The 22796-nt window shown below is 45.9% G+C and overlaps 1 protein-coding gene across 4 annotated transcripts in view; it reads left to right on the forward strand.

Annotated features, from left to right (window-relative positions):
• LOC147641351 (zinc transporter) overlaps positions 1-22796 on the forward strand; it is a 101598-nt gene that overhangs the window by 11259 nt on the left and 67543 nt on the right. Inside the window, exons 1-6 of one of the 4 annotated variants that reach the window (XR_015269266.1) lie at positions 13203-13365; positions 13597-13789; positions 13879-13964; positions 20236-20320; positions 20419-20497; positions 20583-20719. Coding sequence is in view for 3 of the 4 variants with exons in the window: in XM_086820795.1 (XP_086676921.1) it covers positions 13229-13365; positions 13597-13789; positions 13879-13964; positions 20236-20320; positions 20419-20497; positions 20583-20719 (717 nt within the window). In the remaining variant the exon portion in view is untranslated. Of the gene's footprint in view, positions 1-13202; positions 13366-13596; positions 13790-13878; positions 13965-20235; positions 20321-20418; positions 20498-20582; positions 20720-22796 lie in introns of those variants that run through there. The other 3 variants (XM_086820795.1, XM_086820793.1, XM_086820800.1) reach the window with 3 other exon arrangements.

Here is a 22796-nt window from a genome sequence, read left to right on the forward strand (position 1 = left end):
CAGATTATAGGTGAATAACAGTGTGGTGTTTTGGACACAGGGCTGTGTGACATCTCTATGCTAAGAGGACAAGAGGACTGATAGATTGGACATGCATATGTATAAGCCATGTATGGCCATGATGTATTCAGTTGAACTCTTCCATTGAATGTGAATAAAGAAATACTGAAAGGGGCGCCAAGCTTTGGGGACAACAGGTGTCGTTGTCTTTGTGTAGGAGCATTTTAGCTCCCCTTTTTGTCTGTCTTATTTGTTGAATTACGGTTGTGTTTGGGTGACTACTAGTCTACCGCACTTTGGTTTCTACTAAAGGTTGGTTTCAAGGTTCCGATGCCGGGACCATCACCAACTTTCCCAATGGGGTGAACTCGTGGTTGTCTCGAGGAAAGTCATTGCTGAAAATTTTAGCAAGATGTCAAACTATGAGGATGACTATGACTATGATGATGAGGAAGATTAGGAGACTACTCCTGAGAGGATTGAATCTCAAGATGTACTTGCAGGAGAACAGGGTGCAACAGATGCACGTTATGAGGATGTAACGCTGCTAGAAGATATGCCAAGTAAAGAGGAAGAGGATGCCCAATTTAAAGCTTGTTTGGCAGGGGCAGTGGATGTGCTCATGCAGCTCACGCAAAGTGAGAAGTTTGCTGAATTTATGAGGGCCCCTTCTGAGCCTAAGAAGAAGAAGAAGAAGGTGCGTTCTAGGAACCCACCTCAGGGTAACAGTGGTGCCTTCCCATAGGATCCTGCTTTTGGACAGTTTTCCAACATGAAGAACACTTATGGTGCAAACCCACAGAGTTCCTTTTTCGGGTAGCCACCTATTTCGCAGCAGTCGATGCATCCAGGCTATTTTGGCGGTGGTATTGTGTTCCAATCTATGACTGGGGGTTACCCTCAAGGAGCTAGTTTTCAGCCTGGTATGCAAGGCAACATGTATGGTGGTATGAAGCCTAGAATGCAAGGGAATATGTATGGGGGCATGCAGCCTGGAATGCAAGGAAACATGTATGGGGGCATGCAGCCCGGTTTGCATAGTGGCATGTTTGGAAACATGGGAGGATGAGCAGGATTGCATGGTATGCAAGGTGTGGGAACTGGCAATGTTGACCCTAGTATGGGCATGAATGCAGGGAGTAGCAATCTTGTGAAGCCACTTCCTTACGATAATCTAACACCTATGGGTAAGGCAAAGGATTATAAGGAAGGGGAAGGGGAAGTTGCAGTGAAATTTGACACGTTCAGTGGGGCCAAAGATAGGCTCAAGGTTCTTATCTTTTTACAACAGTTTGATGTTGCTTTTTCTGGTGGAAATTACACAGAGTCCTCGAAAGTGAGAAAAGCTGCGACTTTTCTAAAGGGCAATGCATTGCAGTGGTGGTCCATTCTTCTTTTGCAAGGCATAGCACCATCTACTTGGGTACAGTTTAAACAAGTGTTCTCTTCCGTGTGGCTCACATCTACGTTTGAGGTGGATGTACTGACAACGTGGCATAAGTTGGATGCATCGAAATGTGAAAATCTTGAAGATTATAACAAGAAGTTTTGGAAAGCTTTGCTCCCAGTTACTTCAGTTACTTCTTATCATGCAGTGCCACTGTCTGAGTAGGTTGAGAAGTATTGTTGTGGGTTGCCCAAGGAAGTGCGTGACTATTGCATTAAGACCCAAGTAACAAATGTCACATATGATAGAGAATGCTATGACGGCAAATGCGTTACTCACTGGGGTTTTAACTGGATTTAAGGGTAGCAAAAGCATTGGCAAGAAAACTGAGAAGTCAGGGCATGCATCTCAGGATGCAACAGTGGCTACAGAGAAGCGGCGTAAGATATTGCCAATGCCCATGAAAACTCCTGAGCAGAAGCAGGCTTTGTTGGATGCCAAGAAATGCTTTTTCTGTACCGAAGAGAGACATATTTCTCTCAATTATCCCAAGCATAAGTCCAACAAGGACTCTGACACAAAAGGGGAGTCCAAGAAAGCTAAGCCTTCTGCAGGATTAGTTCCTGATCTTGTTGGGGAACAGTCAGGTGGTGAGGAGACTGAGTTGTGCAGAGCATGGGACAAAGTTAGAGATCATAATGCTTTGATTTTCTTTGACATAGGTGCTAGAGCCAACTTTATCTCACTAAATTTGGCTGGCAGATTGGGGATCTGTGCAGAGGAGATGGGGCCTTTGTATGAGGCTAATATGGCTTGTCTTGGGTATGTAGAACCCATTACCCCTATCATTGGGAAGCTGAGGCTTCATGTGCAGGGTTATGTGGAGAGTGAGGAATTTTATATTATGCCACTTGATGGGTGTGATGTTTTGTTGGGTATGCCAGGGTGCCATAGAGTACATGCGGTGGTGGATACGTATGACAGGAAGATTACTTTGACTCATAGAGGGAAAGAGCACATTTTGGATGTAAAGCTTAAAGGGGAATCCGTTCCTATTATATCGGCTTCGGCCATTTCATCAGTAATGAAAAAGCATCTCTCCGCGTACTTGGTTTTTGTTAAGGATGCAAAAGATGATGAACCTCAATCTAATTTGTCTATGCTAGATAAAAACAGGACCGATTTCCTATGTGAGTACCAAGATTGCTTTTCCGAGTCATTGCTAGGAGAACTTTCTTCGGAAAGGCTAGAAGATCATGCTATTGATCTTATTCCGGGGAGTACCCCACCGGGGAGTACCCCCCACCAAATAGACTGCCGTACCGTGTTAGTGCAGCCCAATAAGAGGAAATTACGAGCCAGATACAAGAGTTGTTGAAAAAGGGGTTGATTCAGCCAAGCTCATCTCCCTTTTGCTCACCTGTGCTCTTAGTGCAAAAGAAAGATGGTTCTTGGCGCATGTGCATAGATTACAAGGCACTAAACAAGAATACCATCAAGAATCGATTCCCTATTCCGAGAATCGATGACATTTTGGACCGCTTACAGGGCTCCACAGTCTTTAGTCGGATAGACATGAAAAGCGGGTATCACCAGATATGCATTAGACCCGAGGATGTGCATAAGACAGCATTTCGAACCACCTTTGGGCTATATGAGTTCTTGGTCATGTCCTTTGGCTTGACAAATGCTCCCGCCACCTTTAACAGGATGATGGATAGGATTTTCCGGCCTCATCGAGCATTTGTGGGCACATTCTTTGATGACATGATTGTGCATTCACGCTCAGAGGAGGAGCATAGGGACCATTTGGCCACAATGTTTGAAGAACTCCGGAAGCATAGGTTGGTCATAAATAGCAAGAAGAGTGAGTTCTTCTTGGAAGAAATACACTTCTTGGGGCACATCGTGTCTAAAGATGGAGTCCGTATGGATCTTTCGAAGGTAGAAGCAATTCTCAATTGGCCAGATTTGAGGATCGTGCATGATGTACGCAGCTTTTTGGGATTGTGTTCCTATTACAGGCGTTACATGTACGGTATTTTGCTGAGATTGCTTCGCCCCTTCATGCTTTGACAAAGAAGGGAACTGCGTTTCGATGGGTTGATCGGGAAATTGCAGCCTTTAAGAAGTTTAAAGAAAAGCTTACTTCAGATCCCGTATTGGTACTACCGGATCTCCGAAAGGCTTTTGTTGTCCAATGTGATGCATGTGGGAACAACATTGGCGCAGTTCTCATGCAAGAAGGATATGTGATAGAGTCGTATATTGCAGAATGCCTAGAAGCATTTACAGGTCTATGAGAAAGAGATGTTGGCTGTAATCCATGCTCTTTCTACATGGAAACACTATTTGCTTGGGGTTGATTTCATTGTGCAGACAGATCATCAGACCTTGTGTTATTTCCTCACGTAGACGTGTTATTTCCTCACGTAGACTAAGCTTTTTGAGAAGCATATGAGATGGGCCAACGTTTTGTCTATGTTCCACTTTCAGATTGTACACGTGGAAGGCAAAAAGAATGTTGTGGCAGATACTTTGTCACGCAAGCCACAGGTCTCAGCAGTTTCACTTGCTTATCATCATGAGCTTGATGAGATGAAAGAGCAGTATGCGCAGGATGAGGATTTTGGCAAGGTTTATGATCAGATGTCTGAGGGTGAGTGGCATGATCATTATACTCTCAGGGATGGCTTTTTGTTGATGCATGGTAGTGTCACGTGCATCCCGCACTTGGATGCCACGTAGACATATCTATACGGAAGGTGTAGGACCTGGGGTGGAAAACTGATCCCATGTGAGCCCAGTCCGGGACAAGTGAGCCAGGGTTCCACTCTAGTCGTCCGAGGTCAGGTGTGCATTGTCCTGCACATGAAACAGTGCTAGTGCGTGCTGTGAGTCTCCCTCTGGAATGATGTCAGTGGTTCTATGTATCTCGTATGATGTTGGATGCCAGACCTCTGTGTAGACATGTAGGTTTGCATGTAGAATAGGGGCCAGCCTATAGGGCTACCCCCCAGAGCCAAGCATAAGGCTCATTTAGTGGGCATGGGGAGGTTTAGAGCCACCCCAAGGGGCCAGGAGGGCCCCATGTTGTGCCCACTTGCTCTAGTTTGGGCTGGAAGGGCTGTAGACCAGTCCTAGGGCCTCTGGACAGGCAGCCGACAGGGCATCCAGCCCTTAGAGGCTGTCAGCCAGGTGTGGGGCAGCCCACACAGGCTGCCCAGCAGCCAAAAGCCATGCGCTTAGGGGCCAGCTCTCCATAGGAGTGATGTGCAGATTTTTATCAGCATTAAATATTATTTAATGCAGTCGTGAGGCTTTTTAAGTCAGCCGCCTGGATTTATACCAGCCGACCAGCACCCTGAAGGGGTATAAATACCCATAGCATAAATTCAGTCCATTCATCTCATATTTCACCAAGTGCTGAAGTCAATCAAAGGGCCAAGACAACCAAGGAGAAGCTAACGCAAAGGGGTGAAGGATTGAAGGTCAAGTGCAGAGGATTCTTGTTAGGTGCAAGAAATGCCATGACCATTCTCAGAGGCTAATCCAGAAGGGGCAGCCAAGGAAAAAACCATTAGAGCTAGGACATGGAGCACAGAGTGCAGATTGGCTAGTGTGGATTTGGAGAAGAACCAGATGATGCTGTCGGCTGATTACAGGACCTGTCGGCTGCATGGTGGAGGGCAGGCGCTTCAGCGTTTTCTTTATTTGGTCCAGTTGGCTGGCCGACTGCTGGTCGGCCAGCACTTCAAATTCCAAAGGGCCTATAAAAGGCACTCAAGGCTCATCATTGTATTCATTCACTCCCATAAGGGGTGGGTCCTTAGGGTCCTTAGTCTAGGACAGATTTTGGGTGTATACCACCTTTTGTATGAACGCAGCCTAGGGCTGCAGAATTAGGTACCTTTTTGTACCATAGGAATATACTGAATTTCCAGCATATATCTCTCTCTCTCTCTACTGTCCCTTTTGTCTGCGTTTTGCATCAGCATGTTCTCAGTGGTGTTTAGGGCTGAAAGAAGATTCCCAGAGCTTCCACGTGTTACAATTCTCCTCAGCCAAGAAGGTTCAGGTTCAATCTTTTATTTCAGTAGTCCTATAGGTCAGATGTGGCCTCTAAAGGACGTTAATATAGTTTTCTTTCTTTCTTTCTTTCTTTCTCTCTATTTTTATGCACATCTACATTCAGTTTTGTGCGTGACAAGTGTGCTGATTTCTGAGCATTGAAGTTACCGATCTCCCCTGAAGCTTCCGCATGTTATAGTGGTATCAGAGTCTACTTGAAGTGTAAAGATTCAGCAAGAAACCAGAAATTTTTTCTCGCTCGTGTGGTTGGTTTTCAGACTCCGGTGGACCACCCCTTTCGGAGTGACTCCTGTCCCTCGAAGGACGGTTGGTTTTCAGCCTCCGGAAGTCTCCCGCACACATAGTGGATGGTCAGATTGCGCTTCGGAAAGGAGGTACATTTTCCTGCTATGGCGAGCTTCGACGACGAGAGAGACCAAGAACCTTGGGACCAAAGTGCACCAGGCAGCCCAGCTAGGACATCAGGCAACAGAGGATGCGAGCAATCGTAGACCAGAGTATCAAGTTGGAAGAGCAGAAGGCGCTTTGGAAGAGCGCATCCGTTCTCAAGTGCCGCGTTTTTCGTCTCCTCCTCCCTCTTCTTCCGTATCCCAAATTCTAGATCCTCTACACAGGGACCCTCTCGAAGGGTCATGACTGCAGCCGAGTTCGATGCTTGAGTTGTAGATACGTGCATTGGAGATCCGACAACGCGAAGACGAAGCCATGTGACACGTGGAACATGAGCGTTACCTTGCGGCTTTGGACGCAAGATTTACACCAGTGGCTTTCTCGAATCATTTTTTCGAGAAAATGAACTTCAGTAAGAATAATGGTAAACTCGATCCCACAACTCTTTATTCATGGTTGCATCAATTTGAAGCTTACTTTGCCGTAATTAGAAAGAATGATACTGACAGAGTGATCTTAGCCAGTTGGTACTTGGAGGGTGAGGCCATTCCTTGGTGGACCCAGTGGGGTCATGTCCACACTACATTAGGTATGGCAGCTTATGTTTGGGACGAGTTTGTTCGCGACCTTAAGCAGCGGTTTCTACTACCCCATTACCTTGAGCGACTTGAAGACGAGTACAGGGGAGCGCGTCAGAACGTGCAACCAGTCCTTCAGTTTGCCAACAGAATTTCGAACTTATGTTTGCAATTAGGCTTATCTAATACGGACAAGAAAGGACAATTTTTGTATGGCGTTGACATGCAAATCTAGTGGGAGGTGCGTATGTTTAGACTAGCCATCTTCGAAGACGTACTCTCGCTTGCGCTGAGTGCTGAAATGAAGCTCAATGGTGGCAGGCCCAAGACTTCCCAGCCGACTACTCCCAAGGTTACCTCCTCGAGGGGAAAAGGCTAGAACCAGATGGGGTTTTCCCCAGGATAGAGCACGGGAGCCTCTGGCTCCAAGAACTCGACCAATGTGTCCAAGCTTACTCTAGAACAGAAAGCGGAGGCAAGCAAGACTGGTGGCAAGTTGAGTGCTGAGGAGATTGCTCAGTACAAGAAGGAGGGTAGGTGTTTCTTTTGTCATACAAAAGGACACACTTCTCGGGAGTGTCCTAAGAAGACTACCACTCAACGGCTGAATAGGGCTAAGGTGTTCTCGAAACTCAATTTAAAGAGTAGGTATCACCAGGTGAGGATTGTGGAGGGAGACATCCCCAAGACAGCCTTCCGTACAGAACGGGCCCACTATGAATTTGTGGTCATGCCTTTTGGTTTGACGAACATGCCACATTCAACCACACGATGATGCGTGTGTTCTGGGAATTAATTGGAAAATGTGTGTTCATATTTCTGGACGACATACTAGTATTTTCAACTACGATTGAGCAGCATGACATTGATGTGGAGAAAGTCTTGAAGTTGTTGGAAAGCAACGAGCTCTACGTCAATGAGAAGAAGTCGGAATTTTATTTGTTCGAGGTTCATTACCTTGGATATATAATTAGTGCAGAAGGCACATTCGACTTGATCTAGCCAAGGTGGCCGAGATTGTCAATTGGGAAGTACCACAGACTTCGTATGACATTAGATCCTTTGTGGGTATATGCCAGGCATACTCCACCCACATAGACAAGTTTTCTGACCTCTCGGCGGATCTCACCGATCTGCTAAAGGGTGTTAAGACAAGAAGGCAACGGATTCGAATGACTCCACGAGCGTTGGAGGCATTCAAGAACCTCAATGTGGCTTTATCAGCAGCGCCTTGTTTAGCACTTGTCTCATGGGATGAGCCATTTCAGGTGATCACTGATGCGAGTAACATCGCAAATTGAGGTGTATTACAATAGAATGGTCATCCGGTAGCTTACATGTCTCATAAGTTACTGCCCGCAGAAAAGAATTACTCAGTCTACGATCGTGAACTCCTACAGTAGCCGGGATATGGAGGGCTGACATGCTTCCCACATGGGGGTCATACACAGACCGGAGGCATGGTGGTGGACTACATTATGGGGTCTTTGGAGGCATCATAGCTTGTCACCTCATTCTCCATCCCACCTCGTCCTAGTGGGGCATATCATACATACTTGGCATTTTCACTAACCGGATCACGAGTAGAGGATGGGCTCCTACTCATGGATCCCTTGGCACCTATGGATACCATTACAGCCCAGCTGGCATCACTCCTACACATGGCTGCATTACAGAGCTTCCCACATCGTGTCCACTCAAGAGAGCCTGCGAGATCTGGGACTATGCCCCAGATTAGATGGTATGATGACGAGTGCAGAGCCCTATACTCACGGCTCCGCATACAGAGAGCCTTGGGAGCCATCACAGAGCAGGAGTCGAGGAGAGAGATGAGGAGACTTACTCGCCGCAAAAGGCGGGCCTTCACAGAGCTCTGAAGTGCCGCCATGAGATAGGGCTACCTCTACTCATGAAGAAATGAAAGAACTCTAGGACACCGACACCCATTGCAGACCCATAGACATGGCGCACATATGCAGAGGGCCTATACCACGCCCCACAGGAGCCACCTATACCTCATACCCCCAGTATGGTACAGGATGGAGCTAGCTAGGTTGCATATCATGTATGTATACTCCATGCATATAGCTTTGCATTCTCCTAGTAGTAGAGCTCCATCACCTCCCCCACTCATTGTACTTATTGCACGCCCACATTCAGCTTTTTAGTTCAGTACTTTTTCATTTTGTTGGGATGACACAAGATACCCCACACAGGTACACTGATTCGTCTCATAGGCCGAGTTCGGTCTTTTGGAAGACGTTAATAAAATCTTTCTTTCTTTGTCTCTCTCTCTCTCTCTCTCTCTCTCTCTCTCTCTCTGGCGACAGGCTGGCTGCAGAGAAAGTAGGCTGGATTGCTCATAGGCTGGACAGAGGGGCAGGGTCGACAGTGGGAGCTGGGCCCTCTCTCTCTCTCTCTCTTTCTCTCTCTCTCTCTCGACGATTGGCTGGCTACATAAAAGCACAGGGTGGACAGCCTGTAGGTGAACAACCCTCTCTCTTTGTGAGAAGGCCGGCGGTCAGGACGGCAGGTTTCTCTCTCCCATCTTCTCTCTCTCTCTCTCTCTCTCTCTCTCTCTCTCTCTCTTCGTGAGTTGCTAGACTGCAAGGGCAGTGCTCGAAGCTACACTCAGGTTGTAGGCGAAGGTGTGGTACCAGGCAACTACAGGACGATCATGATTGGTCATTACTTGGCCAAACTATATGGCTCTATATTGGAGTCGGAGCTGAGCCGATGGGTAGAGAGGCATGGTCATCGAGCACATGGACAGGCTGGCTTCAGGAGAGGATTTACTACCTTGGATCGCATATTGACACTTTGGGCACTTATTGAAGAGGGTAGGGCACAGAAGAGAAGGATATACTGCTGCTTTGTGGACTTCCGCAAAGCCTTCGATACTGTACCATGTGCCAAGCTTATGCACAGATTGCATGACATTGAGGTACTCGAGGATATGCAGTGGGGGATATGTGCTTTTTATGAGTCTGTGACAGGTAGAGTCCGAGCTCCAGGCGGACTATCTGATAGGGTGACCAGCACGATAGGGGTGAAGCAGGGATGCCCGCTATCGCCCACCCTCTTTGGACTCTACATTGATGCGGTTTCTGATTATGTAGACAGATTAGGAGGCCCAGGGGCATGCCTCGCAGGGGTGTTGATACCCATCTTGTTATATGTTGATGATATTGTTCTAATCTCAGACTTTCCGGAGGGATTACAGAGACACCTGGATGCATTACAGGCTTTCTGTGCGGATAGAGATCTGACAGTGAACCTTGGGAAAACCAAGGTTATGGTGGTTAACACCACACAGGCATGGGTGACGAGATCAGAGCCTCAGTTCACTTTTTGAGGGGAGCCGGTAGAGTACGTCAGGTCATATGTCTACTTGGGAGTTACTTTCACAGGACCGCGTTTCTCCCTGAAGGAGGCATCAGCAGCTAGATTAGCTCGAGGGCATGTAGCCTTGGGGGCACTTGAGAGGCAGTGTGCACACATACCGTTTCAGGAGCCACGCACCAAATTGTGGCTATTTGATACGCTTGTCACACCGACCCTCCTGTACGGAGCTCCAATTTGGGGGCCCAGTATACATCATAGATCTCAGAGAGGGACAGATGAGAGATGGAGGCAAATGGAGAGACCACTGATTATGATGATTGCCCGCATGATTCGGAGCAAATCAGCAGTACCACATGAGATTGTTCGGGCTGAGTTGGGTGCCCCACGAGTAGTAACCGAGGCCCTATTCCAGGCAGTTACCTTTTTACAGTGGCTATGGGAGCTCCCTCAGCAGAGGTACTTGCGATTGGCATTGAACTCATCCATACAGTTGGCACAGAGGATGGAGATACTCATTGCTGGTACGCTCAGATGAGATCATGGTTTGACCTACATGGTTTGCGGATAGAGGCACTACCACCCTTTTAGTACAGTCTGGATTGTCCATTTTTGGATCTCACCCTCTTAGAGCAAAACCGTGTGATCAGGATGGATATCATCAGAGTGGACACACAGAGGACATGGACTAGCCCCCTTGAGCCCTTAGGCACGAAAATGGCTCATTACAAGAGCCATTTTCTACACCTCTCACGAGATGATTTTATCACCCACCCGACATACATGGATGTACACCTATCACATGGGATACATTGTGCCATTGGACAGATCCAGACCTCATCACACCAGCTGCGGATTGAGACAGGGCGATATGTGCAATAGATCTTGGATGACCGCATTTGTCAGCTATGCTACCAGGAGGTAGAGACAGAGGAACACTACATTTGCTGATGTATAGTCTATTATGAGATCCGAGGGAGATATCACTGCCTCTTCCGAGAGGGTTTTGGGCCGTTACGCAGGGTCATGGAGTTTAAGGATGAGAGATGCCTGGGATTGTTTCTACTTGAGCTCAAGAGACACAGAGAGACCCTCTTGGCAGATAGGAGGCCGAGCCATGATGTACCTAGACAGAGGACCGTGACAGATTTCTTCGGCACCAGCACCAGCAACCCAGCCCTCACACCTCCTGATACCTCCTCCATTGGGCCATCAGGGCACCGACCACGCTCCCAGGGAGTCACCACTGATAGAGCAGTTATCTTATGTCGTGCTCGTCGGCCACGCCCACCAGGATCCCGACCACGGCATCCTCACCATCACCAGATTAGAGCCATTATTACTCGGCATCGGAGGCGCCTACCTCTCTTCTACGACCTTTCCATTCTAGACAGCCCCATGGCGGAGATACTTGATCTAAGGAGAGGGCAACACTTCAACTGATCAGCATACATGGATCTACCTGATATACATTTTTCAGTATTTTCCAGTATTTTCTACTCAGTATCATCTCGGAGTCTTACAGTTATGTTCTTATAACTGTAGGACAATCAGTTTATTGTACTTTTTAGTTTTATTTAGTTGTTCTCTTTGATGAGACACCGACTTCAGATTTACTCTCAGTTTTGGTCTCATAGGCCATTATGGCCTTTTAGAGACGTTAATATATCATTTCATTTCATTTCATTTCTCTCTCGATCAGTCTTGATGAAGATGGAGATTGAGGCAAGGATGATGGCTGCTTTGATCACATGCATGCGAGCCTAAGGAGTACATATCTTCTTTTTCTTCCAGTCAGAGGGCTGTTCGGGGGTTCTTTTGTCTGGTCCTTGTGAGGGGAGGGATTTGCAGCCCAAGAGGGCAGAAACAGGAGCAACAATTGAATGTTTCAGGAAGGGTTCATGGACTGTTTCATGGCTGTGTTTTTGGCTACGTGCATGGGCCAATTGACTGTGTTTACAGGGCCTTGTGGATGTATCTTCTTGGCAGATTAGAGGTGAATAACAGTGTGGTGTTTCGGGCATAGGGCTGTGTGAAATCTCTATGCTAAGAGGACAAGAGTGCAGGTGCATAGGCCAATTGATTGTGTTTACAGGGCCTTGTGGATGTATTTTCTTGGCAGATTATAGGTGAATAACAGTGTGGTGTTTTGGGCACAGGGCTGTGTGAAATCTCTGTGCTAAGAGGACAAGAGGATTGACAGTTTGTACATGCATATGTATAAGCCATGTATGGCCATGATGTATTCGGTTGAACTCTTCCATTGAATGTGAATAAAGAAATACTGAAAGGGGCGCCAAGCTTTGGGGCCAACAGGTGTCGTTGTCTTTGTGTAGGAGCATTTTAGCTCCCCTTTTTGTCTGTCTTATTTGTTGAATTACAACTGTGTTTTGGTGACTGCTAGTCTACCACACTTTGGTTTCTACTAAAGGCCGGTTTCAACGGGCTTCATGGTGTGGTTGAACGTAAGAACATGACTCCTCAGGAGATGTTCCGTGCCATGCTTTCTTCTTCTGATCTTCCTCTCTCTTTGTGGAGAGAAGCTGTGAGCACTATTGTTTACATCATCAACCGTTCTACAAAGGCGGTTTCTCATATGACTCTAGAGGAGGCTTTTACAGGATAGAAACCTTCCGTCTCTCATTTTAGGATTTTCGGTTGTGATGCCTATGTTCATATCCTTGATTCTGACAGATCCAAATTTGATCCCAAGAGAATCATGACCTGATGATTCATTTAGAATCATGGTGACATGAGTGTGAGTTTATGGGCATGTTGGGATTTAGAGTGGTTCATGATGCATTATAGGAGTCATTAAGATGAACTTGGGCCAATGTTGTGACATGATTTTGGGGATGAGAAATCACGGCCGTGATTCTGCAAAAAATCACGGCTGTGATTCGGTGATCACGGTGGAGAATATGATTAGGTTGTAAGTGAAGTGATTCTCAGGGGTTGTTAGCACTGTGTTAGCAAGTTAGTCCTTCGGAGATCCGGGGGAGGGGCTTCTCCCTTGTCCTGTTGCGCCTGCTTGTGAGCTGCTTTGCCCCTGCTTGCGAGGCGATCAAGAAACCAAGCGGTCCACTTCTGGTTATTGCTTCACTTTAGGTCCCGGCTTCGTTTCCTAGCGATCCAAGAAGCAGGATATAGTCTCAATTTCTTCTATTGAGGCTGAGTACCGGGCTTATTTGGATACCTGCTGCTGTGAGCTGTTATGGTTGATGCCGGTGCTGAGTAATCTTGATGTTCTTTGAGACTCCTCTGTTTGCATTTTTACAGACAGCGAGAGTGCCTTGGCGTTGGCTTGAACTTCATCTTTTCATGGTAGGGCCAATTGCATTGAGGTCCATTTTCACTTTGTTCGTGAGCTGGTTGCTGACGACATCATTTCTTTGGTGTATTGTTCTTCTCAGGACAACCGAGCTGACCTCTTCACTAAATGTCTTCCTTGAGATTCTATCGATCAGCTCCTGGCTTGTATTGGAGTCGGTCCACCGTGCTGGAGCTGAGAGGAGGTGTTGGACTGTGTTCATCTCCAGCATTTATCCCAATTAATGCTCCATTCACCACCGTTAGGTACCTATGAATTGCAAGTTTTGGGTCATCATTCAACAATTGGACTAGTCCTTAGTTCTAGATCCACATTAGGCAGCCCTAGGACAGCACATGGAGCATCCGATTTAGTCATTATGCATGCAGTAGAAGTTAACTCACAACATTCAAGTGTCCAGATTGTGTATTCGCAGTTTAAGTGATTAATGCTAGTTAAATGCTGATTAAGTTGCTAATTAATATGTTGGATTGCAGGGTATTTCCATTGCATGGGATCCACCTAATTGGAAGATTCTTCCGGCTACTTTCAGTTTATGTCGTGTACCAATATGTTACATCGTCAGGCAGCTCCGTTGTGATCTTCACATTTCTTTGCTTGTCTGCAGCGGCAATTGTGTTTCTAATTGTGCACCGTCCCTGGAGAGGTCGCCTGCTTACCACTTATCAGGTGTTATATCAACTTAAGCTTTGCTGCTTGTATATGAGTCTCATTACAGGACTAAGCAACTGATGATGCTTATGGATTCTGAAGAACAGCTTGTGCCCACAATTATCAATGGGGCTTTACTAGCACTTTCATTTGTACTGTGGGGACAAGGATTGCGAGCTTGTGGTCCTGTTAGGTAACCTCTATGTCCAAGCCTTAGCGTTTCATGCTTTTATAGATATAGATATGATGCGTGCCATTTGTTATTCTGTTGATTTGTGTTGTCAACCTGTTCGTCTTTGGCAACACATTTGATTTTTGTTTGCGTGGTCTTTATGATAGTGGTACCATGTGCATTGCTGTTCATGACTTGGAACTGTTACCTTTTTTGGATCTCTCTCAAATGACTCATTGGCAGGGTACACATGCTCATTCCAAAGTTGTACTTGCTGTCCATATCATTGGATCTATCTCTCAGTCCCTCCAATGTGTCACCTGCCTACTGGCATGTGAATCCAACAACCAAGCATCTTTAACATTTGTATTTGCATTCATTAATGACTCATTGGCAGGATACACATGCTCATTCCAAGGTGTTGTACTTGCTGTCCATATCATTGAAAGTACACAGTGTAGCACTTGGGTGACTCATTTTTAGATTCATGCTGTCCACAATCATAATCATGTGCTGGCTGCACATTGTAGGTCATAATGTGCATGTTGTCCAACAACAGTTATATGTTTAACATGATCAACATCATCATGATTGTCTGGTTGCAGCTGCAACACATCATCTGGCATGCATTCAGTTTTGTGTGTCAAAGTAGTTGAAAGAATCGCGCTTTCATTAGTGCAACCCTGAGGTCAATCTAGTTGATGGTGCAAATGGAATGTGATAGCAAATGACCTTACACTTTATGGACGTTGCATAAAATCTTAAGTGTTGTTTTTGAGAGTGGAGTCATATCCTGACTGTATGACATCCATTTGATACGGACTTTTAGCCCTTCTTAAAGAGTTGCTGCTATAAATCTCCAATACCTTGATCATCAAGGCAGAGTTGATTAGATCCCCATGAGCTGCTCTTTGATAACATGGAATATCCAAAGGACATACATCATCCACATTATAGTTTGCTCCTCTTGCTCTTCTTGAAAGAGCACATCTTTGTTTTTAGTGATCTGTTTTGATAGCCCATTAACCTTTGAACACGATTAAGATGGCAAAGGAATTACAACTTTTAAAGCAATGAGAAAGTGTGGGATCATACATGTTAAGATTGTTAACACATAATAAATTGGTTCAGCATCAGACAGCTTTCAATGAGTGTATGTCACGACCCTAAACTAGTTGGCTGATAAATTGGGAAGGATCAAGTGGATCAAGACCTGTAAAATAATGGTTTTGGCAAGGATTGGTGGAGCAAGGCATGATATGAAGCAAAATGCTCGAGGATGGGAGGTCTGAAAGACAACAATATACATGGTGGCATGAGGATACACGTCGGCACTTGCAAGCTGTAGGAGGGAACAGCAGTCTAAGGCAAGCTATGGAAGGAAGGCATGAGGATACACACCATGACTGGCAAGTTGTAAGAGACTAAAGTGAACGCCAGTCTAAGGCAAGCTATGGAAGGAAGGCATGAGAATACACACCGTCACTTGCAAGTTGTATGCGTGAACACTAGTCTAAGACAAGCTATAGAAGGAAGGCTGCGTTCATGGGTGAAAGCCAGTCTGAGGCCAGCTGTTGAAGTAAGGCTGGGTTCGTGGTTTAAGTCAAGTAGGCTAGAGAGCCCAATGGTGTATATTGATTGGGGAAAAAATCGGATGTGGATGAGTAGGTTCATATGTGTGTGTCTGAGTTATGCCTCTGTCCTAGCAGTTCTAGATCAGCTATCGAAGCTCCCTTCATAGGAGCACATGGGCATGGGGCTTTGCCATCTATTGTATCACTTCAGTAATAGAGTATTCTTCTCTATCTGTGTTATTGTGCAATTTGAGTTATGAAGTTTTGTGCTGTGAGAGATCCTACTTCTTGTGAGTGTTTTCTTGTATACACCGCACATTGTATCCTCTCACATGGTATCAGAGCTCTGGCTTGGTACAAAGCTTCTTTATTAATTGATGTCTAGTAGTCCGCTCACCACCATTCGGTGTTGATGGAAAGCTTAACAACACCAATTATCCTCCTTGAAAGTTCAAGCTTAAGGCCATTCTTTCCTCCTATGAGCTCTAGGACACCGTCATTGGTGTTGATGTTCACTCCCCACCAACAAGGAATGCAGACGGCAACCTTGTCCAAGCTTCGAGACCAAGCTTTCTCTGCTAACATAAAGAAGGGTAAGGATTCTAACTCTTCAAATCAAAAGAAAAAGGTATGCTTTTATTGTAGCAAGAAAGGGCACATAGCCAAAGAACGTAGAATAAAGCAAGCAGATGCCAGGAAGGGCACTCTAAAGACTAAGGAAGAATCTAGTCGTGTTGCAGAAATAGAGCTGATTGGTGCCATTGAAGAAGTGTGTAGTCAGACACCTAATGTTGCAGCACAGGATGATTCTTAGATCATCGACAGTGGGGTTTCTAGGCACATGATCAGTCAGAAGGATTGGTATTCCTCCCTAAAACTTGTGGGAGATGACATCATGGTGGTAGTGGGCAATGATGCAAAGTGCCCAATAAAAGGTTTAGGTACTATTTCCCTTATGTCTAAAGAAGGTTGTACAAAAAGTCTTTCAAATGTTCTTTGGGTTCTAGATATGAAGAGAAATGCCTTGGCCATCACGGACCATGGCTTGTACGTTCACTTCGACAAGAATGGTGCAGTCATTGTTGATGGAGATAGTAAGGTCATTGCAAAGGGCATTTGGAGCATAGTCACCAGAAACGAGAAACGGGAACGGAAACGTTCAAGGAATGGAAACGGGGAAATGATTTTTTAAGGGTGGAAATGGCCGTTTCCTGTGATACTATGACTTGGGAAACGAGAAACGGCAATGGAAACGGATGGGGTTTTGAAACGGAGAAACGTGTTTCTAGGGACTGAAACGGCCGTTTCCTGTGACTATGATTTGGAGGAACAACTTCTATGAGCTTTCGGCGTTTGCAGTCCAGGCCGATTTGGGTAGCAACAAACTTTGGCATGAGAGATATGGGCATCCCAGTATGCACACTCTTTTAGAGATGCAGAAAAGTAAACTAGTTGAGTATTTGCCACCAATTTTTGACAGTCTGGATGTATATGGATGGATAAGCAACAGTGAAAACCCTTTCCACAAGGTGCTATTTTTAGGGCCAAGGCTTCTCTTTAGCTCATACATGTTGATCTCTGTGGAAAGATGAGTACAAGTGCACTTAGAGGTTCTTCCTATTTTTTCACATTAATAGAGGATTACAATAGGAAGATTTCGGTGTATTTTCTTAAGGAAAAGTATCGGGCTTTTGGAAAGTTTTGCATTGGTTGAAATTGAGACGGGAACAAAATTGAAGCATTTCAGAATAGATCGAGGAGGAGAATTCATGTTTGATGAATTCCTAGGTTTCTACAAGGAAAGAGGCATAAAGCAGAGGCTCACTGCTCTGGACACTCCGCAACAAAATGGTGCTGCAGAGCGCAAGAATTAGAGCACGAAAATCGCGTTGTTGAGGTGTCAAGGAGTATGCTTAATGGCAGGAATCTACCTAAATCCTTTTGGGCTGAGGTAGTTAACACGGCTGTATACATTCTTGATAGGAGTACAATGAAGGCTGTTAAAGGGATGACTCCATTATAGGTCCCCTCGGGTAAGAAACCTTCAGCTGCACACTTGAAAGTTTTCAGATGTAGATGTTCCAAATGCTTAGAGGACCAAATTGGATGCCAAAAGCCATAAATGCATCTTCTTGGGTGTAGGTGGTCAATCCGACGGACAAGACAGTCGCTTACTGATCGAAAATGGATTTGTCAATGCCTAAGCCCAATGGGTTCGGACTCTCTTTCTACTATGTGCTTCCTACTTTATTAAGTTAGAAGGACTCTCTTTCTTGTCCCAACTTGGATCTCAGCAACATTCGTGGGCCCTATGTCTAGCCCTTTTGCAGAAACTGAGCTGCTCGTCTGGTGCGAGGTCTCATATCCGGTTCTATGGAGTGTAGGGGAGCGCTTGTCGGCGAATAGAGAGGAGGGAACACGTGTTTTTGAAGAGAGTGTGTGGCATGGCGAAGAGAGAGAGAGAGGAAGCATGATACAACAGTGGTGTTCCAGAAAAAAGTGTCAAAGAGAGTGAGGGGAGCACATGGCAGGGAAGAGAGAGGGGAAGGCAGAGAAAGGGAACACTTTTTGTTGAGCACAGAGAAAGGGGACTTATGTCTGACTCTTAGGGTGCGAGAGAAAAAAGGGGACAATTTTTTTGTCAAAGAGAGAGAAAAGGGGACAATTATGACGAGGAGAGAGAAGGAGACTTTTTCTGTCGAATAGAGAGAAACGAGACACTCTATGTAGATGAGGTAGAGAGGGGAACAAAGAGAGAATCTAACATCTGGAAGCATGTGGTTGAAGAGGGAGAAGAGAGAGAGTGATAGAACAGAGACAGCGAGAGGACGACATAATGCAGAAGGGTAGCTTCTGGTCGGAACGCGCAGAAGACCATGTTGGCGATGTCGAGGTGGCGGTTGAGATGATTATGCAAAGGAGGGGCGGTTGGCAGATGTTGATGGGTAGTGGTAGAGGGATGCTTCTTGCCATGCCTTCGATCAGTTATGGTTTCTCCCAATCCCATGGCCTCAATTGCTTCCGTCTTCTCCAAGCTGGAAGGGGGTAGTGGAGTGATTTCTACCATTTGGCATGCCAGGGTGCTAGCTGCTTTGAGCCAGTCTAGCAATTCTGCATCTTCTGTGTAAGGCATGATGCCTTACTCTTCATTGGAGTCGGTTGGTGTGGGCACTGTGGCGGTGACTGTGCTACCACGTACTTCTTGATCCAGCCCTCCTTCCAGCTTGAGCTCTCATGGCCCAGTGGCATCAGGGATCCATAATTTGTCCGATCCCCAGTCGTGCAACACCCACACGGCGGAGTCTCTCATGATTATTTATTAACAATTTAAATTATAACCTCTTTTATTCTTGTCCTCATGCTATCCTAACTGTGTATCAAATCTTATGTTCGTATGGTAATTTTTGCACTCTATAATCACTCTCTCTCTCTAAGTTTATTTCTTCTCTCTCTAGAAACAAGTGTCACTTAATTCACATGGATTAGATAGACTTAGATAGGCTTTAGTATGTTCTCTCTCTACAATTCGCATGTTCCTATGGACCAAAAATCTATTTGCCATGTGCCCAAGAAGGAGCTTCAGGGCGGGTCGGATTGCATGTAGAGACGGCGAGAGGCCTTCTTGGGCACATGGCGCAGGGGTCCGTTTCTCATTGATTGGGCCGGCGAGAGTGCTTAGCATTGGTGTGGCCCTCCCCCTTCCCCCTCCCCCCAACTGCTTTTGTAGAGGTGGTTTTCATTACGAGAGCAGCCAGCCAAGGATAGAAACACCCCTCCCCAGTTTGTGATTTGCTGCCTTTGAGGGTTCTGAGCATGTACATTTAGCCCTCCGGCTGCTTTTTTAAAGCTAATAGAAGGATTGATGGCACTGTTACTCTTCCTGTGGAGATGATCGGCTCCATATGGTTAGACATCATTCACACCTTGTGGAGGTCTGGGAGCACCTTATTGGTGATTCAGAGTGGATGCAGTGTCACTGTGTCGCTGTGTTACACACATTGAGTCCAGGCCCCTTCCTCATCACTTGAGGGGACGATGGACCTTTTTGGCACTATAGGCCCCCAGTGTTGTTTTTCTTACCCCTCCCCCGATGTAACCTCCGCCAAGAGTGGCCAGATGGAGATGGAGCCCACTCTTTGATTTTTTTTGTTTCACTGCTTTGAGGGATATACATATCAGTGTCCATTTTGGGGCTATTTTGTAGTTCACTTTCTGCGATGAAGGATTGTTTTTCGGGAAAAAAAGGGATTGGGTTCCCTTTACAACACCCGTCCTTTCCCTAACTTCCTCATTTATCCTTCTGCCTCTATCGTGCCTGTGCAATCACCTTCCCTTCTTGAATCTCCAGCACGCTGCAGGCTTCTTGACAAGTTCCCATTACAGCCATCAAAGCTTCTCCTTCTGGTGTTCATGGGTTTTGGGCCTTGGCTTCAGACATTTGATTTACAAAAATTCAGCAATAAAGTTATCCTTTCTTCTCTATCCTATTGTGTTGTGTGCATCTGAGCATGTATGGAAAGATCATTGTGTGCTCATTAATTAGTTGCACCACATAGCTCATAGTAGAGCAAGCCAAAATGCGGGCCTATGAGGGTGGAGCTCTAATAGTCAAGAAACCAAATCTCCTTTCTCAAGAATTTAGTTTTTATTATATTGTGCCAATCATTAAAAAATTTAAGTATTTAATTTTCTTGTCTTCTGTTTAATCTCTTCTTCAGAACGGTAATGGCGGAATATGTAGGATCTGTGCTTGGTGCGACATCAACTCTCATTCTTGGTAGGGGCGGTGGGAAGTGGAAAAAGGTGACTTCAACTCCAGATACAAGACTTAGAGTCCCCACTAATAATGTGTGTTTTGCTCTAGTAAGGGTCCTGTGATGATGTGTGTTCTTGATGTTCAGGTAGCAGGCTTGGTGGCAATGCTTGCATCATACTTTTTTCTCTCTCAAGGATGGGCCATGTCAACTTATTCACCGTTTTATATCCGTCAATGCCTCTCATATATAAATGACAAATATAACTGCTTTTGATGTTATGACATTTATCAACCTTGACCGGAAATTACCGTATAGGAATGATACAAGTGCAGGTGAAAGCTTTCACGAAAAGGGCTACATGGGGTTCTCTTCAATGTTGCTTGCGATTTCAGCAGGCGTACTTGCAGGCCTCTGTAGAGTAATTGCTCGGCGTGTTTCATTAAAGGTTTGACTTCTGACCTCATAATTATGAAGTTTTATTATCCTATTTTGAGGAGCTATAAATATGAAAGCTGTATCTTCAAAAAGTAGTTGATGTGATTTTAAGGATTTTATTTCCTCTACTGGATGTCTTAGTATGTTTATGATCTATTTGTATTGGCAGAAGCCCATATTGCAATGAAGGATGCCTTATTTGGGTGCCTCACATTTTGCATGAATAGTGGACTCCATAGATATTTCTACAGGAGTCCTTGCCACGTGTGCCACCTTTCAGTTAATGAATTGGGTTTCATAGAGGGTAATGGCTCTAAATTTTTTGTAAAATCTCCTAGCTCTCAAGGCTGGTGATGAAAATTGTTGAAATAAACACCAATGTGGTACTAAAAAATCCATAGGAAATTACTACGGATTTGGTTTTTTGACTATTTGTTTCTCAGCTTTTTTGGTCTCCTTTGGTTTTTCTTGGTTTGCTTAGAGTCAATCTGTGTGCTGACTGAATCAAAATCCTCATCAGTCTCATTCACGTAGATTGGTTCATCGGATGCTCCCAAGTTTACCCGTTCTATTTTCTCAGCAGGTTTACTCTCCTTTAGAGATTTCTTTCTTCTATGGCTCTTTTTTATTTTTCGATCTTGCTACTGAGGTATATTAAGATAGGGTTCCATCTTCTAGAGAAAAGCCAAGAATATTGCAAGAAGATAAGGGAAGATGGGTTTTGTTGAAGGAAGGAGGGGGGAGAGGAGTGAGGTGCACGAGAGGGAGAGGGAAGGAGTAGGAGAGATGTCCCCAATAGAGCCTTCCATTAGTTAAAAGAAAGTCCGCCAAGAGGCGTAATACAACTCTGTCCAAAACAGTGAAAAAACTGAAGAAATGAAGGGGAGGCTCCCTCCATGGCTGGCCACTCTCCAGGGAGGCTACATCATACGGGTTTGGGGGGGGGGGGGGGGGGGAGGGGGGCAAACAAACCGGTGGCCTGTAATGCCATGTGACCATGCCCTCCTCTCTGGAGAACACGGGACCGGTGCTCTAGGTGCAGCAGAAAGCAGCCCTCCATGTCTGCATGCGCTGATGTTAGGCATTGTAGGCGTCCCCAATGCGGTGATGCGAGAGCTAAGGGCTAGGCCTGTTAGGCACTGTAGGCATCCCTAACCGGAGTCCCCTGTTAGGCATTGTAGGCGTCCCCAATGCGGTGATGCGAGAGCTTAAGGGCTAGGCCTCCACCGTTGTCCTCATAGAATAGTGCTGGGCCGGCCTCCACCGGATAGGCAATCGCCCCCAGGTGACGGTGGGAAGTAAAAAGACAGAGAATGTGCCGCCAGACCTGTTGGGCAATCCCGAAGGCAATGCCGTTGTCATGGGCCCTCGCATTTGCAGGCCTTCGGGCAATCCCAAAGACAATGCCGCTGTGATGGGGCATCGCATCTGCGACACACTGCTTCCTGTGCCGAGATCGCGAGCCATGTGCCCGCAAAAACCGCCAGGCTCCAGTGAGCTAGTAACCACAAGAAATAGGAAACCTTGCTGGGGGCGGAAGCTTTGCCAGAAATCCTCGAGGAAGGAGATCGGGATCCCTTGAGCCTGCCAGTGAGTGGTGGCGGTGGGGGAGCCGTTGATCTGCTGCTGCAGAAGGATTTGCCAGCCTAGTTGGGCTGAGTACTCGAAGAAGGTGATTAGCCAAGGGACAGGTGGGGTTCAAGAATTCCTTCTCCTTTAGTAATGATATATTACTAGTGGGAAACCTCAGTATGAGGTGAAAACCCACGAAGGAATATGCACTTTACAATGGCGTGTCCCAAAAGGGCCCATACTAAAGTTCCTCAAAAACAGTCAAAGAAAAGGGAGAAAGTCTGCAAATCAACATCCTGGCTCGCATAACAACAGTGTAGTGTTTGTCTCGCAAGGAGAGCGTGAAGGAGGAGGTGTCTGACATATGCTGTCCGAACATGAATCGGTTCCGGCTGCTCCAAATTGTCCACATAGCCCAGAACCATACCCAGGAGAAGAATGCAACATAAGGCCGGAGTGCAATTGTTAGCACTCCAAATATCCAAAACTGTTTCCCAAAAAAGTGTGCGGGAAAT

This window comes from Cibotium barometz, chromosome 2 (genome assembly GCF_041138505.1).
Source record: "Cibotium barometz isolate CiBa-2024 chromosome 2, ASM4113850v1, whole genome shotgun sequence".
In the NCBI taxonomy this organism is placed as follows: Eukaryota; Viridiplantae; Streptophyta; class Polypodiopsida; order Cyatheales; family Cibotiaceae; genus Cibotium; species Cibotium barometz.